The sequence below is a fragment of the Perissodus microlepis genome, chromosome 11 (assembly GCF_051167445.1).
Source record: "Perissodus microlepis isolate ML-2025 ecotype Zambia chromosome 11, ASM5116744v1, whole genome shotgun sequence".
NCBI lineage: Eukaryota > Metazoa > Chordata > Actinopteri > Cichliformes > Cichlidae > Perissodus > Perissodus microlepis.
In genome coordinates, this window is record NC_140471.1 from 22,974,602 (window position 1) to 22,994,736 (window position 20,135).

The window sequence follows — 20,135 nt, forward strand, 5'->3', positions numbered from 1 at the left end:
AAAGAAAATCTGCAAGGTTTCCTTTTTCATATGCTCTGAGACTGTTTTTCATTCAGACGCGTTTAATTTGAGTCAGCCGCGTCATTTACAGATGCCTGTGAATACACTTGTGCTGAGTACCGGCTGGATCACTTCCTAGAAGTAAATATAGTGTTACAACTGCTCTTTTTAAACTGAAAGGTCTTCTTTTTAATTCCTTCTTTTCTTCCTTATCTTTCTGGACAGAGGCTGGAGGGTCTACTTTCACTATAGGAAAGTCTGTCTGGCTTTTGTGGGCCATTGTCTTTAACAACTCTGTGCCAGTGGAGAACCCAAGAGGAACCACAAGCAAGATCATGGTGCTGATTTGGGCCTTCTTTGCTGTCATTTTTCTGGCCTCCTACACTGCTAACCTGGCTGCCTTCATGATCCAGGAGGAGTACATTGACACAGTGTCAGGCCTCTCGGACAAGAAGGTACTTCATGGCTTGAATACTGATTAAGCAGAAAAAGCAGAAGGAGAATTAAAGTCTTAGAGTGAGCTAAATCCCATGCATTTGAATGTTAAATTGATTAAAGCACAGGAATTTAGAAATGAATAAAATCTCATTTAACAGAACTCAATTACCACAGTTCTCGAATACTTAAAAGACAGTCCTAAATACTAATTTAAGTCCACAGACTGCTCTCTTTTCAAAGATTTGACTGTGCATGGAGTGTTGTAAGTTAGTCTGGAGAGTGGACAGAAATAGGTCAGACAGATTGGTGCACAGCCTGGTGTGTCTCATGCCCCTTCCGTCTCCCTCCCTCGTCTCCCTTTGCTCTGCTAGTTTCAGCATCCCGAGGAGCAGTACCCACCTCTGAAGTTTGGCACGGTGCCCAACGGTAGCACAGAAAAAAACATCCGCTCCAACTACCCAGACATGCATCAGTACATGGGAAAATACAACCAGAAAGGAGTGGAGGATGCCATACTGAACCTCAAAACCGGGTCTGTCTGCCATGAACCTTTACCTTTGTCTTACTCCACTCCTCTCTCACTCCTTCATCCATCCGTAACTGCCTATCTAAATAGAGTAGCAGGGACTTTGGGTAAAAGGAGGGGCGCAGCCTGTCAATCACAGGGTTAACGTGGAACGACACATCCACACCTGCAGCCAATTAAGAATCACTCACATGCTTGTCTTTGGGCTGTAAAAGGAAACCAGAGTACCTTAAGAAAACCCGCACATGTGCAGCTACCCCACTCAACAAGCAGACTGGAACCCAGAGCCTTCGTTTTGTGAAGTGACATCCACTGGGCCAACGTGCCACCTGGTTTGCACATGTGCTCATTTTTGTAAAATGTCCTCAAATTTAACATAAAATCATTTGACTTTAAGGGGACAACAGATAAACCAATATATATTATTACATATCAAAGTAAGTATACAGTGCTCTGAAAAAGGTTGTGCCCGCTTTTTTTCTTTTCGTATGTTTGTCACACTACATATTTGAGATCATCCGACAAAGTTTAATATTGGGCAAAGACAACCCGAGTCGATGCAAAATTCAGTTTTTGATAAAGGAGAAAAAAAGCGATTCAAACCTGCCTGAGCTTATGTGAAAAAGTAATTCCCCCCCTTGTTAAATTATAAAATAACTGTGACTAACCACATATTTAGAAAGCTGGATTGGATTTCACTAGCCACACCCAGGCCTGATTACTGCCAGACCTGTTGAATCAAGAAATCCTTTAAGTTCAGCCTCTCTGACAAAATGAGGTAGGCTGAAAGATCACGATTCAAAAAAGCACTGTGTCACAATCTAAAGAAACAGCTGGGAAACAAAGTCACTGACATCTATCAGTCTGTAAAGGATTGCACCACCATTTCTAACCACTGTAAACCACAGTGAGAGCCATTATCCACAAATGGAGAAAACCTGGAATGGTGGTAAAGCTTCAATGGTGAAAAATGGCATCTGTGTGAGAGATCCTAGCAAAAACTACTGTTTGAAAAATATTCTGTGGACTGATGAAGAAAAAGTTAAACTTTCTGGAAGGCTTGTATCCTGTTACATCTGGTGTAAAACTAACACAGCATTTCATAAAAAGAACATCACACCAACATTCAGGCATGGTGGTGGGAGTGTGATGGTCTGAGGCTGCTTTGCTGCTTCAGGATGACTTGCTGTCATTGAAGGAACCACAAAATCCTGAAGGAAAATATAAGGCTCCCTTCGTGCAATGAAGCCCAAGCACACTTAGATTATGCAGCAGGAGAATAATAGGAAACACACTAGCAAATCAACCTCTGAATACCTCAGAAAAAGGTTTTGTTGTGGCCCAGTCAAAGTCCAGACTTAAATCAGATTGAGATAATTTGGCACAACCTTAAATCCTTCCAGTGTGGCTGAATGAAAACACTTCTATAAAGAAGAGTGGGCCAACATTCCTCCACAGTGAAGTGAAAGACTCATTGCCAGTTATCGCAAACTCTTGATTGCAGTTCTTGCTGCCAAAGGTGGCACAACCAGTTATCAGGTTTGGAGGCAATTACTTTTTCACACAGGACCAGGTAGACTTGGATAGCTTTTTTCCCTTAATAAATGAAAACCTCCATTTTGTGTTTATTCAGGTTATCTTTGTCTAATGTGATATTCTATTAAATATTGTCTAAAGTTTAAATGAGTTGGATGCTCTGAAACATTTAAATGTGCTAAATATGCAAAAAATAAGCAAAGATGAAGGGGCAAAACAGGCATCAGTAGCCATGGATGACATTTATTAATTCAGAATATCACGAGTGGCATGAAATGGAGGAGGTGGTTTGCAAAGTGGTTTGCAGAGAAAGCAGCACTTCTGTGCAGGCTGAAGCATCTCAGATAGCGTGTCCCAAATTTGCTAGTGAGATGTGCAGCAGGCCAAACAGCTGTGCTATCAGCTGATGGGAGTTTGAGCTGGAGTCAGTGGCCTGCGTTTGCATAAATGCAGGTTCCTCCTTGACCTGGGAAGCTGCAGTTGACATTCAACAAATCCGTGTGTTTGAAACGCCTCTGGCACGTTTGTTTGCGTTGGACGGAATGGAAATAATTGCAGCAATGAACGACAGCAGATATGGCCCGCTGTCACTGTTTGCTCCGGGTTTTTAATGTTCTCAGTCTCACACCAGCAGGCCATCACACACAGCGGCATTCTTTTCAACTCCAGCTAACGTTTCACATCTTTTGTCACACTTCATGCTTTCCCGCAAAGATTCTCTCACCTTTACTCTTTCCCTTTCTCTCTCCACCTTTGCCGCTATCTCCACCCACCCACGCAGTGCAAACAGCATTTCCCTCTTCAGTTTCTAGTAGAATCTCTATCACCCGTCATGTGTTGGATAATCCCAGTTTACTTTATCCTAAGCTTCTGTCACCCCCCCTCCCCCATCAGCCCCCACTGAATCTTGCCTTGACACCACAATTATAACTCAGTGTTAACATGCAAAAGAATGAGGAACACCTGCTTTTCTCCAGCAGCTTTCTCTTCTGCTCCTCGGTACTTATCTTTCCCTTCTCCTCTTCATCTGCCCTCCTATGTCGCCATGTCTTTTCTTTCTCCTCCTTTTTTTTTTTTGGTCCATTCTTTCCCCTCCCAGTGTGCTTTCTCAGTGTGTCTGTATTTAAACTTTATAATCCTCATCACTCTCTAGCTCTATCCCATGTCTTTTCCCCCCTGAAGTGTGTAAATCTCTCCCCCCCTCTCTCTCACTCCCTGTCACAACGCTCTCTGCACCGTATAAATCCCCATCCTCCTCGTCCCCTCCGCTGCCTCCACCACCATCCCGCTCCCTCTTACCCACACATCTTTTCCTGATCTCTGCCTTTTTTTATTCTCCTTGTGTTTTCACTCTTTCCGCCGAACCTGCTTTACTATTCCACTCTTCTTCCCTTTTCTTGTCATGATTTAACTTTTTATGCCCTCTCTATCATTCTGTGTGCCTGTCTGCTATATATTTTTGCACCCTAACTCTCTTCCCAGGTACATTGCGGCGCTATACCTTTATATCCCCTCTCTTGCCTCAGTCAGTCTCTCCATCCCTTTGCTCTTCTCTCCCATTAAATGATGAATGAATTCTCCCTTCATCCCTTTACAGGAAACTGGATGCCTTTATTTATGACGCTGCAGTACTGAACTATATGGCTCGGAAGGACGAAGGTTGTAAGGTGAGGACTTTTTACTCACACGTATGTGCATGCGGCATGCATCCACCTCGGTGGTTTTCTCAAGTTCTGCTCGTTGTCCTCTCTTTCAAGGTGATGACCATAGGCTCGGGGAAGGTTTTTGCCACCACAGGCTACGGTATCGCCCTGCACAAAAACTCACGCTGGAAACGTCCTCTTGACCTGGCCCTGCTGCAGCTGGTGGGAGATGGTGAGGACTGTGAGGAGGGGAGGGGTTCAGATGAAAATAATTAGGACAATGCAGGAGCAAAGAGAAGGTTACAGTAAAAATGAAAAGGATAGAGAAACAAGCCACAGAGTAGTAGTTGTAAGGTGTGTGGAGAGGCTGAAGGCTCTAAGGTGTTTTGATTGTGACACAGGGAATAAGAGTGTGTAGGAGAGGGCCGATGGCGCTTTTAAAGAGGTTTGCACATCTCTTTATTGGCCAGAGGAGAGGAGGAGAAACAACAGAGCAAGAAGAAAATTGTTTTGTTTGTTTGTTTCTTAGCAAAAATGACTTGATTGTGTTGATAAATGTCTGCCTCCCCCACTGTCTCGCTACTCTCGTACAAACCTGTCTGAATTTCTCTGGCTTTCCTTTTCTCCCTGTTTGAAAAGCTAACAGAAAAAAAAAAAGATTTACTTGTGTGAGTCACTGTTGTAAAAAAAAAAAAAAAAGAAAGTCACAACTTGTGTGGTGGTGACAGATTTATACCTATTGCAGATTAGCTGAAACTGACATACAAAGTGAGGAAGTGTGGCAAAAAAGTGAAAAGAAACACCTGAAAATGCTCTGAATAGGAAAGTAAAACGAGGTATAAAAAACAACTATCATTAAATAGAGATGTTATTAGTGCACTTTGTCTACTTTACACACTCGTGATTAGCACATGAGAATCTGTTTTTAGTCGTCGGTACACTAATGCTTGATTGTCATTTTACACAGTCCGCCACACACGTTTATTGTCTCAGTCGGATGCCGCTTGTTTGGCTTTTTCTCGTGTTTTAAATCAGCTTTGCTTATGGCGTGGCGGACAAAGCCCTTTAGCTGTTTCTGGCATGCAGACGCTTTAGCTGCTTACACACTGATAATGCCAATTTGGTGCCAAGATCTATTAAATAAGACTGGCGTCTGGAGCTGAATAGCTGGACCTGGAAAAGGATGCGAGTGTGTGTGTGTTAGCTAGAAAAATAGGGAGCCCAGACAGCCTTGACATGCAGTGTTTGTCATTTCTTTTAATTCTTGATAGATTTCCTTGTCCTTGCTTATGTTCATTGTAGCACAAACCCTTAACAGCTGTGCACGCTGGATGGATCTAGTTACAGGGTGGTGTTGAATGCTGAGAATTGTAGTTGTAGGAAGGCATTATTGGAGTGGATTACTAAGGAAGAGGATTAGTTTGTTTGGATGCGGAGAGCAGCAGGGGGTGGGGGGTTGGGGGGCTCGCATTCAGCGTGCCCTCAAAGGCTGCATCTCAACAATCGCCCTGCGGCTCAAGGACTCAGCGTCGCACCTTCAGCGGGGCTAAGTCGTGTCACAGTGTTACATCATTATTGTACCATGCTGTGTTTGAGTGCTATCATTTTTTTTTACAACCGAATTAGAGGATAGCAGAGCACCCGAGATACTTTCCACTGCTTTCTCCAATGTGAGCACATTGTTCTCCTTGTTGCCACCTCTTGTGATTCATACCACAGCTTTAAGAGCTGGTCCATTGATCTCACTACAACGTTTTTTCGTGATAAATCAAAACTGCTGAGTAACAAGATTTCCCTTTCCCCTTCTTATCAGATCCACTCCTGTATTTTGCATAGTATCATGATTTTGATTCTAATAATATATTATTCAGTGAGTAGATATTAAAAATGTGAGAAGCTGGGTTTTTAGCTCTTGGCTGGCAGATTTTTAATTTTTTTTTCCCCAGAAATCTTGCAATGAATGCAGAGAGGTTTGTCATGTTGCGATAAAAGCATGGGATTGTACGGGTCATGGTTTGCTGCTCAACAGCTGTGGAGCTCAGTGTCTCTGGACATGTCTGGCATCATGCCCCATCTGGCACAGTGCAAAATGCAAATGTACACTTGTACATTTACATATGCACACTCGCCCACACACTTAGACACACACACACAAATACGTTTTTCTCTTATTAAATAATGTCTTTGTGGTGCGCTGCCAGCTCCGTGTTTGCAGTGTTGCCAGCTCTACCTGACCTGACCTGCCAGAAATGACATAGGTAGAGTGTGGATTTGACACACCTGTCAGATTTGGCAGACCTGAGCTGGCTGTGACTTAGAGGCAGAGACAACCGCCATCATAAAGGTCTAAGGGAGAGAAGAAACATGCACATTGAAAAAAGAGTCCAATTCATGAGGGAGACGAAGAAGCAGAAGATGAATCACTCGGAGTCAACTGGCAGCGGAGCCAGGAAATGAGAACGAGAGATCGGAGAAAGCATTCAGCTGAGACTTGTGAAGTACAGGACACTTGTGGGACTACCTGTTTATCTGCACCCTCAAGTAAGATATTTGATGTTTCCAAATCGGGCTCCTGTTTGGACACACAACTGCCACTGAAGGTCAATAATTCCAATGAATTCTCCACAGTGGGGACTACATTATAGAGTTAAAAACAGACATTGTGTCTAAAAAAGTGTGAGCATAAGATAAGACAGTGAGTTGTTACCTTAAACTGCCAGCGGGCTGCAGTAGCAGTGTGTCCATCTGTTGATGTAGCTGGAGGCTACGGCCTGTTGGCTGATGATGTTCTACAGGAGACACATTAACCAGTTCACACAGATGACTGCATCAGCTTCATCTAAGCTACGCGAGCAGGGCTAATGATGGCACAAATGAAAAGGCAAAAGGTTGAGTTTTCGAAGAGAAGTGCAGTGTTATGATTAGATGTGTGACTTGTCAGCTTTTAAACTCTGCTCTTGCTTTTCATTTGAAATAGTTCAGAGACTGCAGTGTGCAGTGAAGGCAACTTCATACCTGGTTATCGCAGCACTGCTCATCGGGCCGTTGTTATTAGTGTGACAGAAAGCTCTCATTATGACTTCTGTTAGTCATGATATAACTCTAACATGAATCATGCGCCGCATCTTGTAAATGATCAGCACTATGGTTACACCAGTAACCCCTGCAGACAGTCACACATTTAGCCTGGAAACTCTGATTTGTTAAGAAAAGATATAGTTATGGGTAAAAAGTTGGTTCTCGGTAGGTTATTAGATGGGGATCTTAAAACCCCCTGAGCTTACCACCTGGGTGAGGATCCTGACCATCCCTCCAGCACAATTAACTGATTATGATCTTCTCTCCCCGTCTCTGCCACTTTCTATCAAATCTCTCTCTTCACATTTTTCCTCTTTTTCTCTCCTCCCATCCTCTTCAAGCTGAGGAGCGTTCCACTGTTTGTCATGATGACACAATCTCACACAGTCCTCCATCTCTGTTTTCCTTCTTGCAGCCCTCTCTAACTCTGTTTGTCTCATTCTCCCTGACACGTTCGTGGACGGAGAGAGAATGCCGTTCCTCCTCTCTCTTTCTAAGGCTCCCTCATTACCTCTCTCACACTTTTCCATGCTCGCTCAACCTATCCAGCCATCTCACTGTGGCTCCTGGTCTCTCTTCTCTTCTCCTCATTTACTCTGGGTTACAATGTTGAGATTAGGTTGTCGATGCCATTTTGCTTCTCAGTGCTTCTTCATTGTTTTGGACCCTCTCTCCCTCCCCCTCCCCCTCTCTGTCTCAGTCCCCTTTCTCTTTGTTGTTTTGGACTCTGTTCTTTGTATTGCTGACCTCTGACCTTGAAGTGTCACCTTGGATAATGGGCAAAAAACAAGCCTACAGACCTGTACTTCAGTGCTTATCTATCTATCTATCTATCTATCTGTCTGTCTGTCTGACTCCTTAAACTAACTAAAATCCTATTGTCTCTTTCCCTTCATTCCCTCTACTTTCACTCGTTACCCCCCTTCTCTTCTATCCTTTATCCTCATCCTTCCCTTCCAGATGAGATTGAGATGCTGGAGCGCCTCTGGCTGTCAGGTATCTGCCATAATGACAAAATTGAGGTGATGAGCAGTAAACTGGACATTGACAACATGGCTGGGGTCTTCTACATGCTGCTGGTGGCTATGGGCCTCAGCCTGCTGGTGTTTGCCTGGGAACACTTAGTGTACTGGAAGCTGCGCCACTGCATGGCCACTAGTTCTGGAAAATTGGACTTTCTCTTGGCAATCAGCAGGGTAAGTGTTTTCCCCTTCGTGTGTGGGGTTTTTTCTTAATGTGCAAACATGTTAAATTTCTCACTGTTTTGAAGACATTCTGGCTGTCAATGTGTTTTATGTCCATGTGTCGACGGCCATTTTCACCCTGAAAACCTCTTTTTGTGCTAAATCTGGCAACATGATTGTAGACAGAAGGCTGTGCTTGTCACCATCTGAACACACATGTGTAAGCATGATCCTGTGTGTGACCTTTCCTGTTACTAAGCGTGAGTGTTAGAAATTGTGAGCTTTGGGGTCATTTCAATTCCCCTCTGTCAATTCGGGAGATTAATTGAAATTCAATTCTGCTCACATACTGGATATCCTCTTCCTCTGACAGTGACCTTGACAGAAACAACCCACTCCATGTATGTAATTATTGTAGCTTCACTGACAAATTATCCATTTCCCACTACTGTGGTCTCAGTTTATGCATTTATGAATGCATTTTATTAACCGTGCAGCGCACAGCTGTACTTATAAATAGTAATGAATGTAAAACTGAAAACGGCAAATTTGCATTTCTTTAAAACACCGTAAGTTTATGGATAGCTGTTTTATTCTTACGCGCTCCATTCTTATTCTGTTCTGCTCTTCCTCGCTCCTTCATTATCTTTAATGTAAGCTACATATACAGTAAAATACTGTGCCTTTTGTAACTTTGTAGCAGTCACTTTTAGGGGGTTTAGTCAAACAGTTTGCAATGTAAACTGCCATCGTTCTTGAGGTCCTCACCCACAGGAGCATTTCCAGGATTTTAGAGTAAAGCAGCAAAAGCAAATTAGAATATTTAATCAGAAATAAAATCAGTGTAGCAAATTGGCACAGAAAACATTGGGCATTATTTTCAGACTGCACCCCTGTGTGCTATTACAGATTTGTTAAGTGAAAAGTGATGATGCACAAGTTTTAAAATATAATTTTGTGTTAGATAATTGTTTTGCAAAATGTGGGAAAAAGTATTTAGACTTTTATTAATAAAAGTTATAATCCTACTTAAGTTTTATAATCAAAATATATCGAAAGTACCGAAAGTAGTAAAGCTCATTATGTAGAATGGCACTTTTCAGATTACTACATATGTATCTATATATGTATTACTGGATCACATTTATTGATCATTTATGTGTGTATATATCTCACTGATTTTCCAACTGCTGATGATTTTAATTACTTTTATATATGATTGAACTTACTTAATATGGCTGATGTAAAATTGCAATTGATTTGCAAAATAATAAGAAACTAAAGGTTTAAAATAAATGATATGAACTACAAAGTATAATATTTGTATCCAAAATATAGTGGAGTAAAATCAGAAAGTAGCATAACATAGAAATAGTTAAGTACAATTACAATAAACCTTTAGTAAAGTACTTGAGCAAACGTAGTCATTTCCATTCTGCCTGGATCTGTCCATGCTGTTATCCAGTGGTGTTGGGCATTATAAGATTAACAGCACTCTAGTCAAGTGACATTGGAGGGGAGCTTTATTGCTATTATAGCGGCATGATAAGACACTGAAAAGAAGCAATGTAAAAGTGGAATGCAGAGCGTGGATGTAAACGCTGAAGTGGGTTATGGGACAGGCTACCCTCAGGAGGCTTTTGTGACAGCCATGGTGGAGAAATGGAACGCTCACTTGATCAATGAGCTGCTAAGCTACCAGCTGTTAGCTATTGGAATGTTAGCCAAGCTTTCTGGTGAAATTCACAGTTAACAGTTTAACATATTTTTGCGGTGTTGTGGCAAGCATGTTGGTATAATAAGAATTGAGAAATAGCTTATCTGGGTGTTGAATGGAATGCTAATTAGCCATGTGGAGGTGTGGCGTTTAATACCTGATTAAAGCATTGCTAATCTAGTGACAGCTTAAATGTTTAAAGATGCTTCAGGTGAGGAGGTATGAAACAAACCGTGAATTTAAAAAACTGTTACATCCCTAATATACTTACATTTATTCCCTCCTCAAAGCAAGATTTAATTAATTATGTCCTGATTTTTATTTGGGAGAATACATTTGATTCTTTAGCCTTTTAAGTGACTAGTTTTGTATTTGTTCTCTCTTTGTCTTAGGGCATGTACAGCTGCTGTAGCTTTGAGGATGAAACAGCAACAGGTGGAGCTAAAAGTCTGCCAACGCATCACCACACAGCAATGGTTACAGTTCCGTCACAGTCACATGTTGTCTCAACGTCTTTGACCAACCCAGCAATTGCAATGGCGCAACAGCAGCAACAACCGCAACCGCAGCAACCGCAGCCCGTGTACAAAACACCTCTACCGGGCTCTCCTCCCACCGTGGTGCATTCTGGGACAGCACTGGGTCCAGCTAACACACCGATAGCTGGTGCGCCCCTACCTTGCTCCACCTTCCTGCCACGACCAGACCGCAGACTGGCTGTGGTGGATCGTTGGAGGCTGCCCAAATCTGCTACAGCCACCAACCCAATGGCTGTAAGGGGGGGTATCAGTGACATGGGACCCTTTGCTCAGAAAGTCCCACCAAACTGGGCTTCCACTGCTGGAGGGGCTGGGGGACTTGATGGTTATAAGCGTTACTATGGTCCCATTGACCCTGAGGGACTGGGGCCCTGCATGGAGCAGCAGGCAGGGTCCCAGACCCCCAAGACTATGCCCAGGGGCCACCCTCAGCCCCCTCCAGCCAGTGTGGCCTTCTACTCAGAGAAGGGCATCGACCATGGGGTGGGGAAGAAGGTGGTAGGAGGTGGCAGCGGGGGTCAGGGGAAAGGGGCTGTTAAACCTCTGGGCACTCCCAGACTGCCTCCTAAGAGTCAGGCACCTCTACCTCCTACACCCCCGCTGCCACACCCCTCCCCCCCTCTCCCCTCATCCTTCTTGAGGAAACGAAGGCCCAAGAAGCCCAAAGAGTCCGGGGGGCCACTATATGAGAACATTCTGCCCCTAGGGCGGAGGGGAGGAGCACGAGATGGTGTGAGGGAGGGAGTAGGGAGGAGGGCACGCCCCCTCTCTCCCCCACTCTCACTTCCTGTACCGGTACCCCTCAGCCCCTCCTATACCCCTCCTTCTCCCTCTGCATCCTTGCACTATACATCCTCGTCCTCTTCGTCAACCACATCATCCACATCCACGTCGTCATCTGCCTCATCTTCTCGCTCCACCTCTCCTACTTACTCTTACAGCTCCTCCAGGAGCACACGGGACAGAACTGGAGGAATAGATGGAGAGGATGATGATGACGATGAGGAGCTGACAGAAGAGTCAAGCCTCCTCCTTGGGAGGGGAAGAGAGAGGGAGCGCTCAATCATCCGGCCTCGTTCTCTCAGTCACGGCCGCCTGCCACCACCCATACCCCCCAGGAAACCACGCATGTCCTGGGGTGACAGAGAAAGGGAACGAGGGAGAGAAAGAGGTGGGAGCCAACTGTCTCAGCTCCAAGAGTGGTGGGCAAGCTGGAGTGAGAGAGAGAGGAGTGGAGCAGGTGGAGATGCTGAGCGGCAAAAAAGGGAAAAGAAGAGAAGAAAAGAGAAGGAAAAGGAGAAGAAGAAAAAGAAAAAGAACAAAAAGAGGAAAAAGCGAGAAGAAAGGGAAAGAGAGCGAGAGAGAGAAAGGAAGCGTAGAAAAGTAAAAAAGAGGAAGAAGAAGGCCCTTAAAACAAAGAAAAGGAAGAAATCAACAGGGGGAAAGCGGTCTGAGACAGAGGAGGGTGATATAGAGGCAGACAGGGAAGGAGAGGCAGAGGGAGAGAGGGAAGGAGGAATACAAGACTACTCTTCATTTTCTGCGCAGTATCGGAGCACATTTGGGGAAAAGGGGCGCGATTCATGGGAAGGAGATAGGGAGAGATGTAGAAGAGAAGGAGGAGATGAGGGCAATGACAGGGAAGAGGAGGACAGTGGAAGAAGCAGGGATAGGCGCCCTAAATCCTCACACTCTCATTCAAGGCATCGTACACCCAGTAAGCGCTATCCTAACCTGAACAAGCTCCCTGCGTCCGTCAAATTTTGGGTAAATGGAAGAGGAGGTGACTCTAATGCTCCTCCAATATCCCTCCATCCGCTTCTTCCGTCCTCTAAGCGGCGAAGAAGTGGGGGGATGGATAGAGATGATAGCGGCAGGCTTGGAGAACGGCGTCCTTTGTTAATGCGTTATGAAAAAGAGAAAGCACACACAAGAGAAGGGCTATCCTTCCATGAGTGGGACTCTGAAGACGACGATGACGATGATGAGGAGGAGGAGGAAGAGGAGGAGAGGGATAGAGTGAGGGAACGGGTGGAGGGCAGGGGAAGGAGGGCAGGTAGGGGGGCCGTCTCTGAGTCAGAGAGGGACAGGGCCAGGGCAGAGGACAGTTACTCAGATGAGGGCTCGTCAGGGGAGTTTGGCCGTTTTGAAAGATACTGGGAGGGAGGTTCAGGGGGAAGCGTCACTGGGATAGGGGGCATAGGAGGAGGAGGCTGGTTCTTTGGTACCTACCCCTCCAGAGAGAAAGGGGGCAGTGTCAACAGTCGAGATGATTCATTACTAGGAACTAGAGCAGAAGGCTGGATTGGAGCTGATTTCTGGGGATCGGGACCAGGTGTTGGTTGGGGTTCTGGAGGAGGGAGTGGGGGTTTGGGTTCGCAGTGGCCACCACCTCCAGCAGCTTTCCCTCCACCTCGACGATACTGGTCTATGGACAAAATTCCTGTGAAGGGTGAGAAAAAGTGGAAGAGTGGAGGAGGGAAGAACAAGGGACGATCTAGGGAAAGGGAGGAAGAAGCGCCACGGGCGACCATGTGTTCCTGTAGCCTTTACCCCCAACCCCATCCTTATCCACATCCCCACAGCCGCTCACACACCTCCCATTCCAAGAGAGGATCCACAGCACTTTCCCATAGCCAGGAAGAGCTTCTCCCCCACTGCCACAGCTTCAGCGGTGTCTCTCGTCCTAAGCCGCTGCCCCCCAAACCCGATTCCAGCCAGGCCAAATCAGGCAGCCAATCTAACCTCAGCCTTAGCACACAGCCCACAGACCATCCGCCTCAGCCCTCACCGTCACCACCACAGCAGCCGTCCATGTCTCCCACGTCCCTCCCAATGCCCATCCCACCTCCACCCTCCTCATCCTCTGTCTCGCCACCAGCAGGGGTAGGGATGGAAGGCCAGGCCCAGGCTCCGGCTTCAGCCAGTGCCAAACTCCAATATCAGAGACTGCGCTCTGTGCCACAGCCACGGAGGTTCTACTCTCCCCACCTGCCACTCAAAGCCAAGAGCCTGTGCTCACGTCGAGGGTCGGCCCACTTCTCTAGCCTGGAGAGCGAGGTATGACAGGGGGAGAGGAGAGAGGGAGACGTGAGAGCGAGCACCACTGCTGTTGAGAACCGTGGTGCCATGGCAGCTGGAGCCAGGGATGACGTCGGAGATATGGCTGCCCAGGTGACCACAGGTAATCAATTAGCAACTACCACTGCTGGAGCTGATACGGACAGTAGCTCTATTGTTATCACGAGCCAGTGTGAGAGCAACACTGCTGCCACCCGCTCCATCGTACGCGTTCTAGTGAGGGCGACAGTGAGACGCCATACCAGGGTGAGCTATGTGCGCCTGGATGGTTCCCACGATGATGATGAGAGTGAAGGTGAGGCTGCATCTCCGGGGACAGCAGCCCCAGAACTTCTTCTCTGCTCAGAAATGAGCTTTGTGATGTCATCTTCGGTTCTCCTCCCCTCCCCGAGTCACAACTATGGATAACAGTAGTCTCCAACCTGTGAGTAATGATGTCATGTTTGTACACACACACACACACGCACGAACACACACACATACACAGATAAAATGCTCAAAACGTCTCCCTCCCTCTGGCTTTGAGAACACACCTCGGTGGGATGAGGAAAGACCCACCTTCTCCAAAAAGATGCCAGAATAGTTGTCGTGTCTGGCTTCCTCTCCTGTCTGGGTTTTGGCTTTTGAACTGGACTGGAGGACTGCTTGTCATGTGTTGGAGAGACCACTCCTTCCTCTTCCCTTTTGTAAATCAGATGATATGATAAGCAATGCAGTCACCTCTCTCATGCACTGTCTGCCTGATCACCTTTCACTGGGCAGTGAGGACAGTGCTACTTATTTGCCCTTTGACCTCATGACACCATCAGACCCATCTAGCTCTACCCCAGGACCATCTACGTGATGTCATGTTTTACTAGAAACCCTTTTAACCAATCAGAGAGAAAAGGAACAACTTCTCCTCTTCCCTGTTGGAGCTTGTAATGCTTGAACACAGTTGAGTATCGACATATTTGAATAACAAACTGGAGATCAAAAAGAGAAATAACAATAAGAACAAAAAAGACATGTAGCAGATTTTCTTTCATGTCTGTCTTTTCTTTTCTTATTCAGACTTTTCTCCCCATGCCCTCTTTTTTATTCTATCAATATCTGATTGTGTTAGTGTTTTAATAAAGAGGAGGCTGGATGTGGCTAGTGTTGGAAGTGGGAATGATTCAACAGCTGTGCCAAATTTAAGTGAAGAGCTTTTAAGTAAAATTGGTTTGCAAGTTATCCGTCTTCACAGATGAAATCCCATTTTTTATTTCCACATGCAAACAGCGCATAATTCACCCTCATATGGAAGTGGATCAAGAGGATGATTGGTGCAATATCTGTAATTGGCACTAGATGGCTGCATAATATTCAAATAAGCTTATGAGACAATTGTGCAGGAGGCAGGAGTTGGAAGCAGGAGTTGGAAGTACATGATATGGAGGAAGGGTTGTTTAGCTATAAACTTTATTACTTTTATGAAAGTGGCCAGTCAGGATTTATTCTGAGGAGCTGAGGAGAGTTAAAAAAAAAGTGCAGTGCATTGGAAAAAGCTCTCTTAGGATGTGATTTTATGTTGCTACTCTATTGTACCTTGGCAGAGTTTGTAGGTGATGGATTATAAGAAGCACAATTCCTCATTATATTTTTTTTCAAACACGTGTGCCACACTTGTGCATGCACAATCTCCAGGTACCATATTTTGTTGGCGTAACTATTAATTTAATGTTGAAGTCATGTTGCTATAACGGAGAATAAAATCCACTGTAACCAGTGTTTAAGTACCACGACACTTGTGCTGAGGAAACTGCCCGCTGTGGCTGTTTCCTTTTGGCAAATAAGACTGAACGATATATATACTGTGAACGTTTTGAGGTGCACCTACACTAACTGACACTTCACTGAATGCAGTCAGTGATAACTCGCGTTATCAAGATTATCAGATGACTGTTTGACTCTGAGCAATATTCCCACCTCCAATGTGACATGGATGCAATAGCACATCTTTTTGCATCGAACACATTCAAGTTTTATCTCTATTTTAAAATGTAAAAAATCAGAGGTGTTCCATTCGTTCAATTATTTTCTTATCGGTAGGACAAATTTCATCTAACCTGGTCAGATGCGATTGTGATCAGGTCTGTACGTCCAAAGCACCAGGCTGTAGCTGACCAGTATGACTATTTAAAAAATGTGTTTCAGAGAGGGTAGTGTTGTGTAGCATTGCACCTTCTGTGAGCTGTGCAAAAAGCCATCTACTGTGTAAACTGTGCCAATAATGCAGTGCATAGACTCTGTATTTTCATAATCCACCTCATCTCTCACGCTAAGACCAGCCACAGCCCAGCTCTTCTTCTGTCGTAGTTGAATGTAGCTTTCACATGATGTAGCAAAAGAACACCTACTTTTAGACTTTGTAGCTTTTCGTTTTCTTTTTCTTTTTTTGGATGCTGTTGATAAGGGTTAGAAGGAGGGAGGGGGTTGACCTGCTATGTCATGGGCTGTGCGTTGTGTTTGTGCATGTCGTCACAGATCGAAGGGTTAGTCGACCTTCTTGTATCCCCCTTTTTAACTCCTTTGCCTTGCAGTGAGGCCAGACTGTACCTTTTATCTGCACATGGATTGCTTTTTTTCTAAGTCTGCGTGGGGCAATTTTTAAAAACAATCTGTCGCTGTTTTTAGAGAAATGCTTTTGCCGTTTCCCATTCTTTGGAAAGCCCCGGAATCATTGCATGTTTAGCTGAATGAAACCTCAAAGATTTGTGGTGGGAGGGTTGTGTAGTTCAGTTTTAGCTAATGCTTAGGACCCAGGACAGCCACCTTTCAGTGAGATAGCAAGCTCGCTCTACTCTGCACCCCAACAGTGGAAAACACGTCAACAGTGCGACTGCTTCCTGCACACTAGAACAAGGTTCTTTCCAACCAATCAACAGGGTTTAAACCTGGTATGTCATTGAGCATTATTGATTTCTATTGAGGCGCTAATACTTAAGTCTGTGACTGCATGAACAGAAGTGACTCTTAAAAACCCTCTGGCTTATTTTGTTTTACTTATTTTATTTTATGCTGAGAAAAAAAAGAATATATTAAAAATATACTATGTTTTTGAGAATGTACCATGTTATACTGTGATTTAACTGAGATATTTTATTGTATTCAATTATCATTTGAATTCTATCATTTATCTATAAAGAAATATATATGTACAAATAAATATATACATATATATACATACAGGTATATATATATATTAGTTAAGTTTGGTATATTTGGAGGAAGTGTTAGATGAAATAGTTTTAAATGTTTTAGCTTTGTAGCGATTCTAGACACTGAAATCATTTTTGAATTTTGATTCCTCCTATATGACTGTGAAGACATTAGTGCCTGTGACAAAAAAGACAAGTAAAAGTCGAAACTCTCTATTCATCTGTATCTACTATAGCTATCAGTCTGTCACTCCTCTACAGTACTACCTAACATGACTTTTTTGGCATTTGCTGCTTTTACACATCAGTATGTTTCTCCCACACAGTCTGCTGTCTCTTTTGCTTTTTACTGCTCTCCTCTGCAGTTCCTTCTCCTGTTTTTTATTAACAAGCTATGAACACTCTCCACCTCTCCTCTTTTAAAGCCGCATCTCATGGTGATTACATCTCTTTGTTAATTAACCCATCCATTGACCTTTGTTTTTGTTTCCTTTGATCACTTTCTTTTTTTTTTTGTTAAATCAGCTCATTACTCTGTCTCTCACTTAGCAAAAAACAGAGACCAGTAGATACTGTGTTCTTGCTCCTTTTGACTGATTGTTGATGATGATGATCAATTAATTGATTGATAAAAAATAATTAATGAACAATGTTGCTATTACTGATGTGACTGAAGTGTGTATCTGACGACCACACCACTGTAGCGAGTCTGGGCTGTACCACACCACCAGGGAGCAAATGGGGCCACAGTTGCTATGGTGTTGCCATGGCATTTTCATGGCGTTGCCATGGTGTCCTCTGCACCGCCACCACCTGGTGCCTGCTGGGTAATATAGCATAATGTCCTTCACTTTCCCCAAAGTAATGGTCATAGTTCCGCTGTACTTCCCTCTGCATAGCTTAAGACCTTAAGATGTAGGAATGTTGGAATATTTAAAAAGGGGCAGCATGGTGGTGACATGTCTGCTGTTGATGCTGATCTAGACTGGACTGGTTTGGCTCGAAATGGCTATGAGTGTCAATACTGAGTTGATCACCTAATCTTTAAATCATCTGTGTGTGCTGCTCAGCATGTTCTCCCTTCACCTTCATATCACTTATAGCCTGAAACCAGTCGGGATCCAGATGTGGCTCCTTTGCCATGTTCACACTGCAAGCCTCGGTGCTCAGTTTGAATTTCTTGTTCACATCTGCCATTTTTTTCTTCTTCTTTTTCTTCTTCTTTTTTTGCTTGTTTAAATTAGTTTTTGACCCCTGTATGAATAACCTGCATGGTAGAAAGAACAAATCCAAGGGCATTACAAGCAGAATGTTGCTGTAAATATAGAGACCACTGAACACAGCGATTAGAGCATCGTTAATAGGCTGATGAGCAGTGGAAGCTAGCAAATTTGTGAGCAGATGTTAACAAGGGCTAGGATGAGAAGAAAGAGACTTCTCAGTTCTGACATTTTTGATGCAGCGCCACTTCTGTAAAAAGAAGTGTGTAGAAGCTAGAAAAATGCACCATGCCAAGAAGGGGCAGGTGCTAGGTTGAAAACAGGCATACAGCAAAGGAAAAAAATCAACAGCTTGCACACTGCAGGGCTCCAGTTTTACCTATTTATTGCACCACAAAGAATGCCACGTTTCCAACCACTGCTTTTCATCAGAACTCTTCAGCAGTGGTGCTTAAATGTCACATTCTTTGTGATGCAATAAATAGGTAAAAATGGAGCCCTGCGGTGTTTCTTTTGTTGCAAGTGCAGTTGAAGCCAGGAATGGTGGGATTATGAGGTGAATAGCCTCAGTGAAACAGATTTGGTCAAAAAAAAATTAAGGATATTTTTTTTTGATAAACTATATAGCAGTGTACCTCCATCCCAACACAGTGAAGTAGAAAAGTGTGTCATTTCAAATTCACTGTTCAGACTGAGTAAAAGTAAAAATCTGATTTGTATCCAATTTAGCAAAACGTGGAGTGGTCAAAATTAGAATTGAAAAGATAGGATTGCATGCAAGTTGTGCAGACACACACACACACACACACACACACACACACACACACACAAATCAGATCTAAATCACAAATGAGCAGAAAAACAACAAAGATCAGAACACCTTTGCCTGCAGTCTGAATGTAGCCTTTGTCTGCAATTTCATATTTCTGATTTAAAAGGTTTTTGTGTCATGGTGACATATATGCACGTGTATCATGCGCATAAATGATCAAAAGCATTATTTCGAAATTTTCCTGTTCCCGCTTCACTCAAGCAACAATCTTCATCTTCTCCTAACCCTCACTGCAAATGAATCATTGCCTCAAGTAGTCTGATGATGTCACACAGGTAGATGTCTGGCTTTGAAAACGCTCAACACACACTAACACACCCTGTAACTTATTTCTTAAAAGTGTCTTTTTTGCAAATTTAGCTACCCTGTGGAGGTTAAGTACATTCACAATGACTGTTCTGCTTGTTTTAAGCTGTCGGTCTCTTGAGTTTTCTGTATAGCCCTGCACTCTGCTTTGCTCTCTAATCCTTCAATTCTTGTGTTGAATAGCCAAGTTCAATTTATTTTACTTGCTCTTCCTTTGATTTACCCCGCTGGCTTAATCTGCTTTGATTCATCAGATTTTCCGTTTGTTCAAAATGCATGCATTCAACAGTCCAGTCCAGCCTAGTACAGTGTGCTGTAGTGCCTGAGTTTGTAAGAGATCTTGGTGCAGCCTCAAGCTTATTCCCTCTGTCTATTGGCCCGTGACCTGGGAACTAATACGTGTGGCGCTCCAGAATTCAAACAGGGTCCTCATTGGCTGAATCGGCCATGAATTATATCACGGAAATACCGGAGTGTCACACGTTAACACTCGTCAGGTCTAGGGTCTGCATGTCGCTCTGTGAAAAGCTTATCCTACCACAGTGACAGGGCACATATACCCACAGCAGCCAGTGCGTGTGTGTGTGTGTGCATGTGTGTGTTTTCGACATTGTACAAGGCCCAGTTTTGCTCTAGTAACCTTGCCAACACTACAGGCCTACTTATGGGTTGCTAAGGCGGGTTGCTAGTTGGGTGATGTCGCTCCTAGCCCAGACTGGTCTGGTCTATGCCCTAATTTAAATGTGTTAGTTTATTTGACATTGTCTGTCTGGGGTGGGGCTGGAGGGTCAGTGCTGCACTTACTTCCTGAGAATTGCTTCATAAAATATGATTCTCTTTAATTAATGCCAGT

General features: G+C 44.1%; 1 protein-coding gene across 1 annotated transcript in view; it reads left to right on the forward strand.

The window, feature by feature from the left end:
• grin2db (glutamate receptor, ionotropic, N-methyl D-aspartate 2D, b) overlaps nucleotides 1-20,128 on the forward strand; it is a 56,696-nt gene extending 36,568 nt beyond the window's left edge. Inside the window, exons 11-16 of the mRNA XM_084943311.1 lie at nucleotides 226-455; nucleotides 810-970; nucleotides 4,098-4,167; nucleotides 4,258-4,375; nucleotides 8,182-8,417; nucleotides 10,515-20,128. Of these exons, the coding sequence (XP_084799437.1) occupies nucleotides 226-455; nucleotides 810-970; nucleotides 4,098-4,167; nucleotides 4,258-4,375; nucleotides 8,182-8,417; nucleotides 10,515-13,727 (4,028 nt within the window). The 3' untranslated portion in view covers nucleotides 13,728-20,128. The remainder of the gene's footprint in view (nucleotides 1-225; nucleotides 456-809; nucleotides 971-4,097; nucleotides 4,168-4,257; nucleotides 4,376-8,181; nucleotides 8,418-10,514) is intronic.
• The last annotated feature ends 7 nt before the right edge of the window (nucleotides 20,129-20,135 follow it).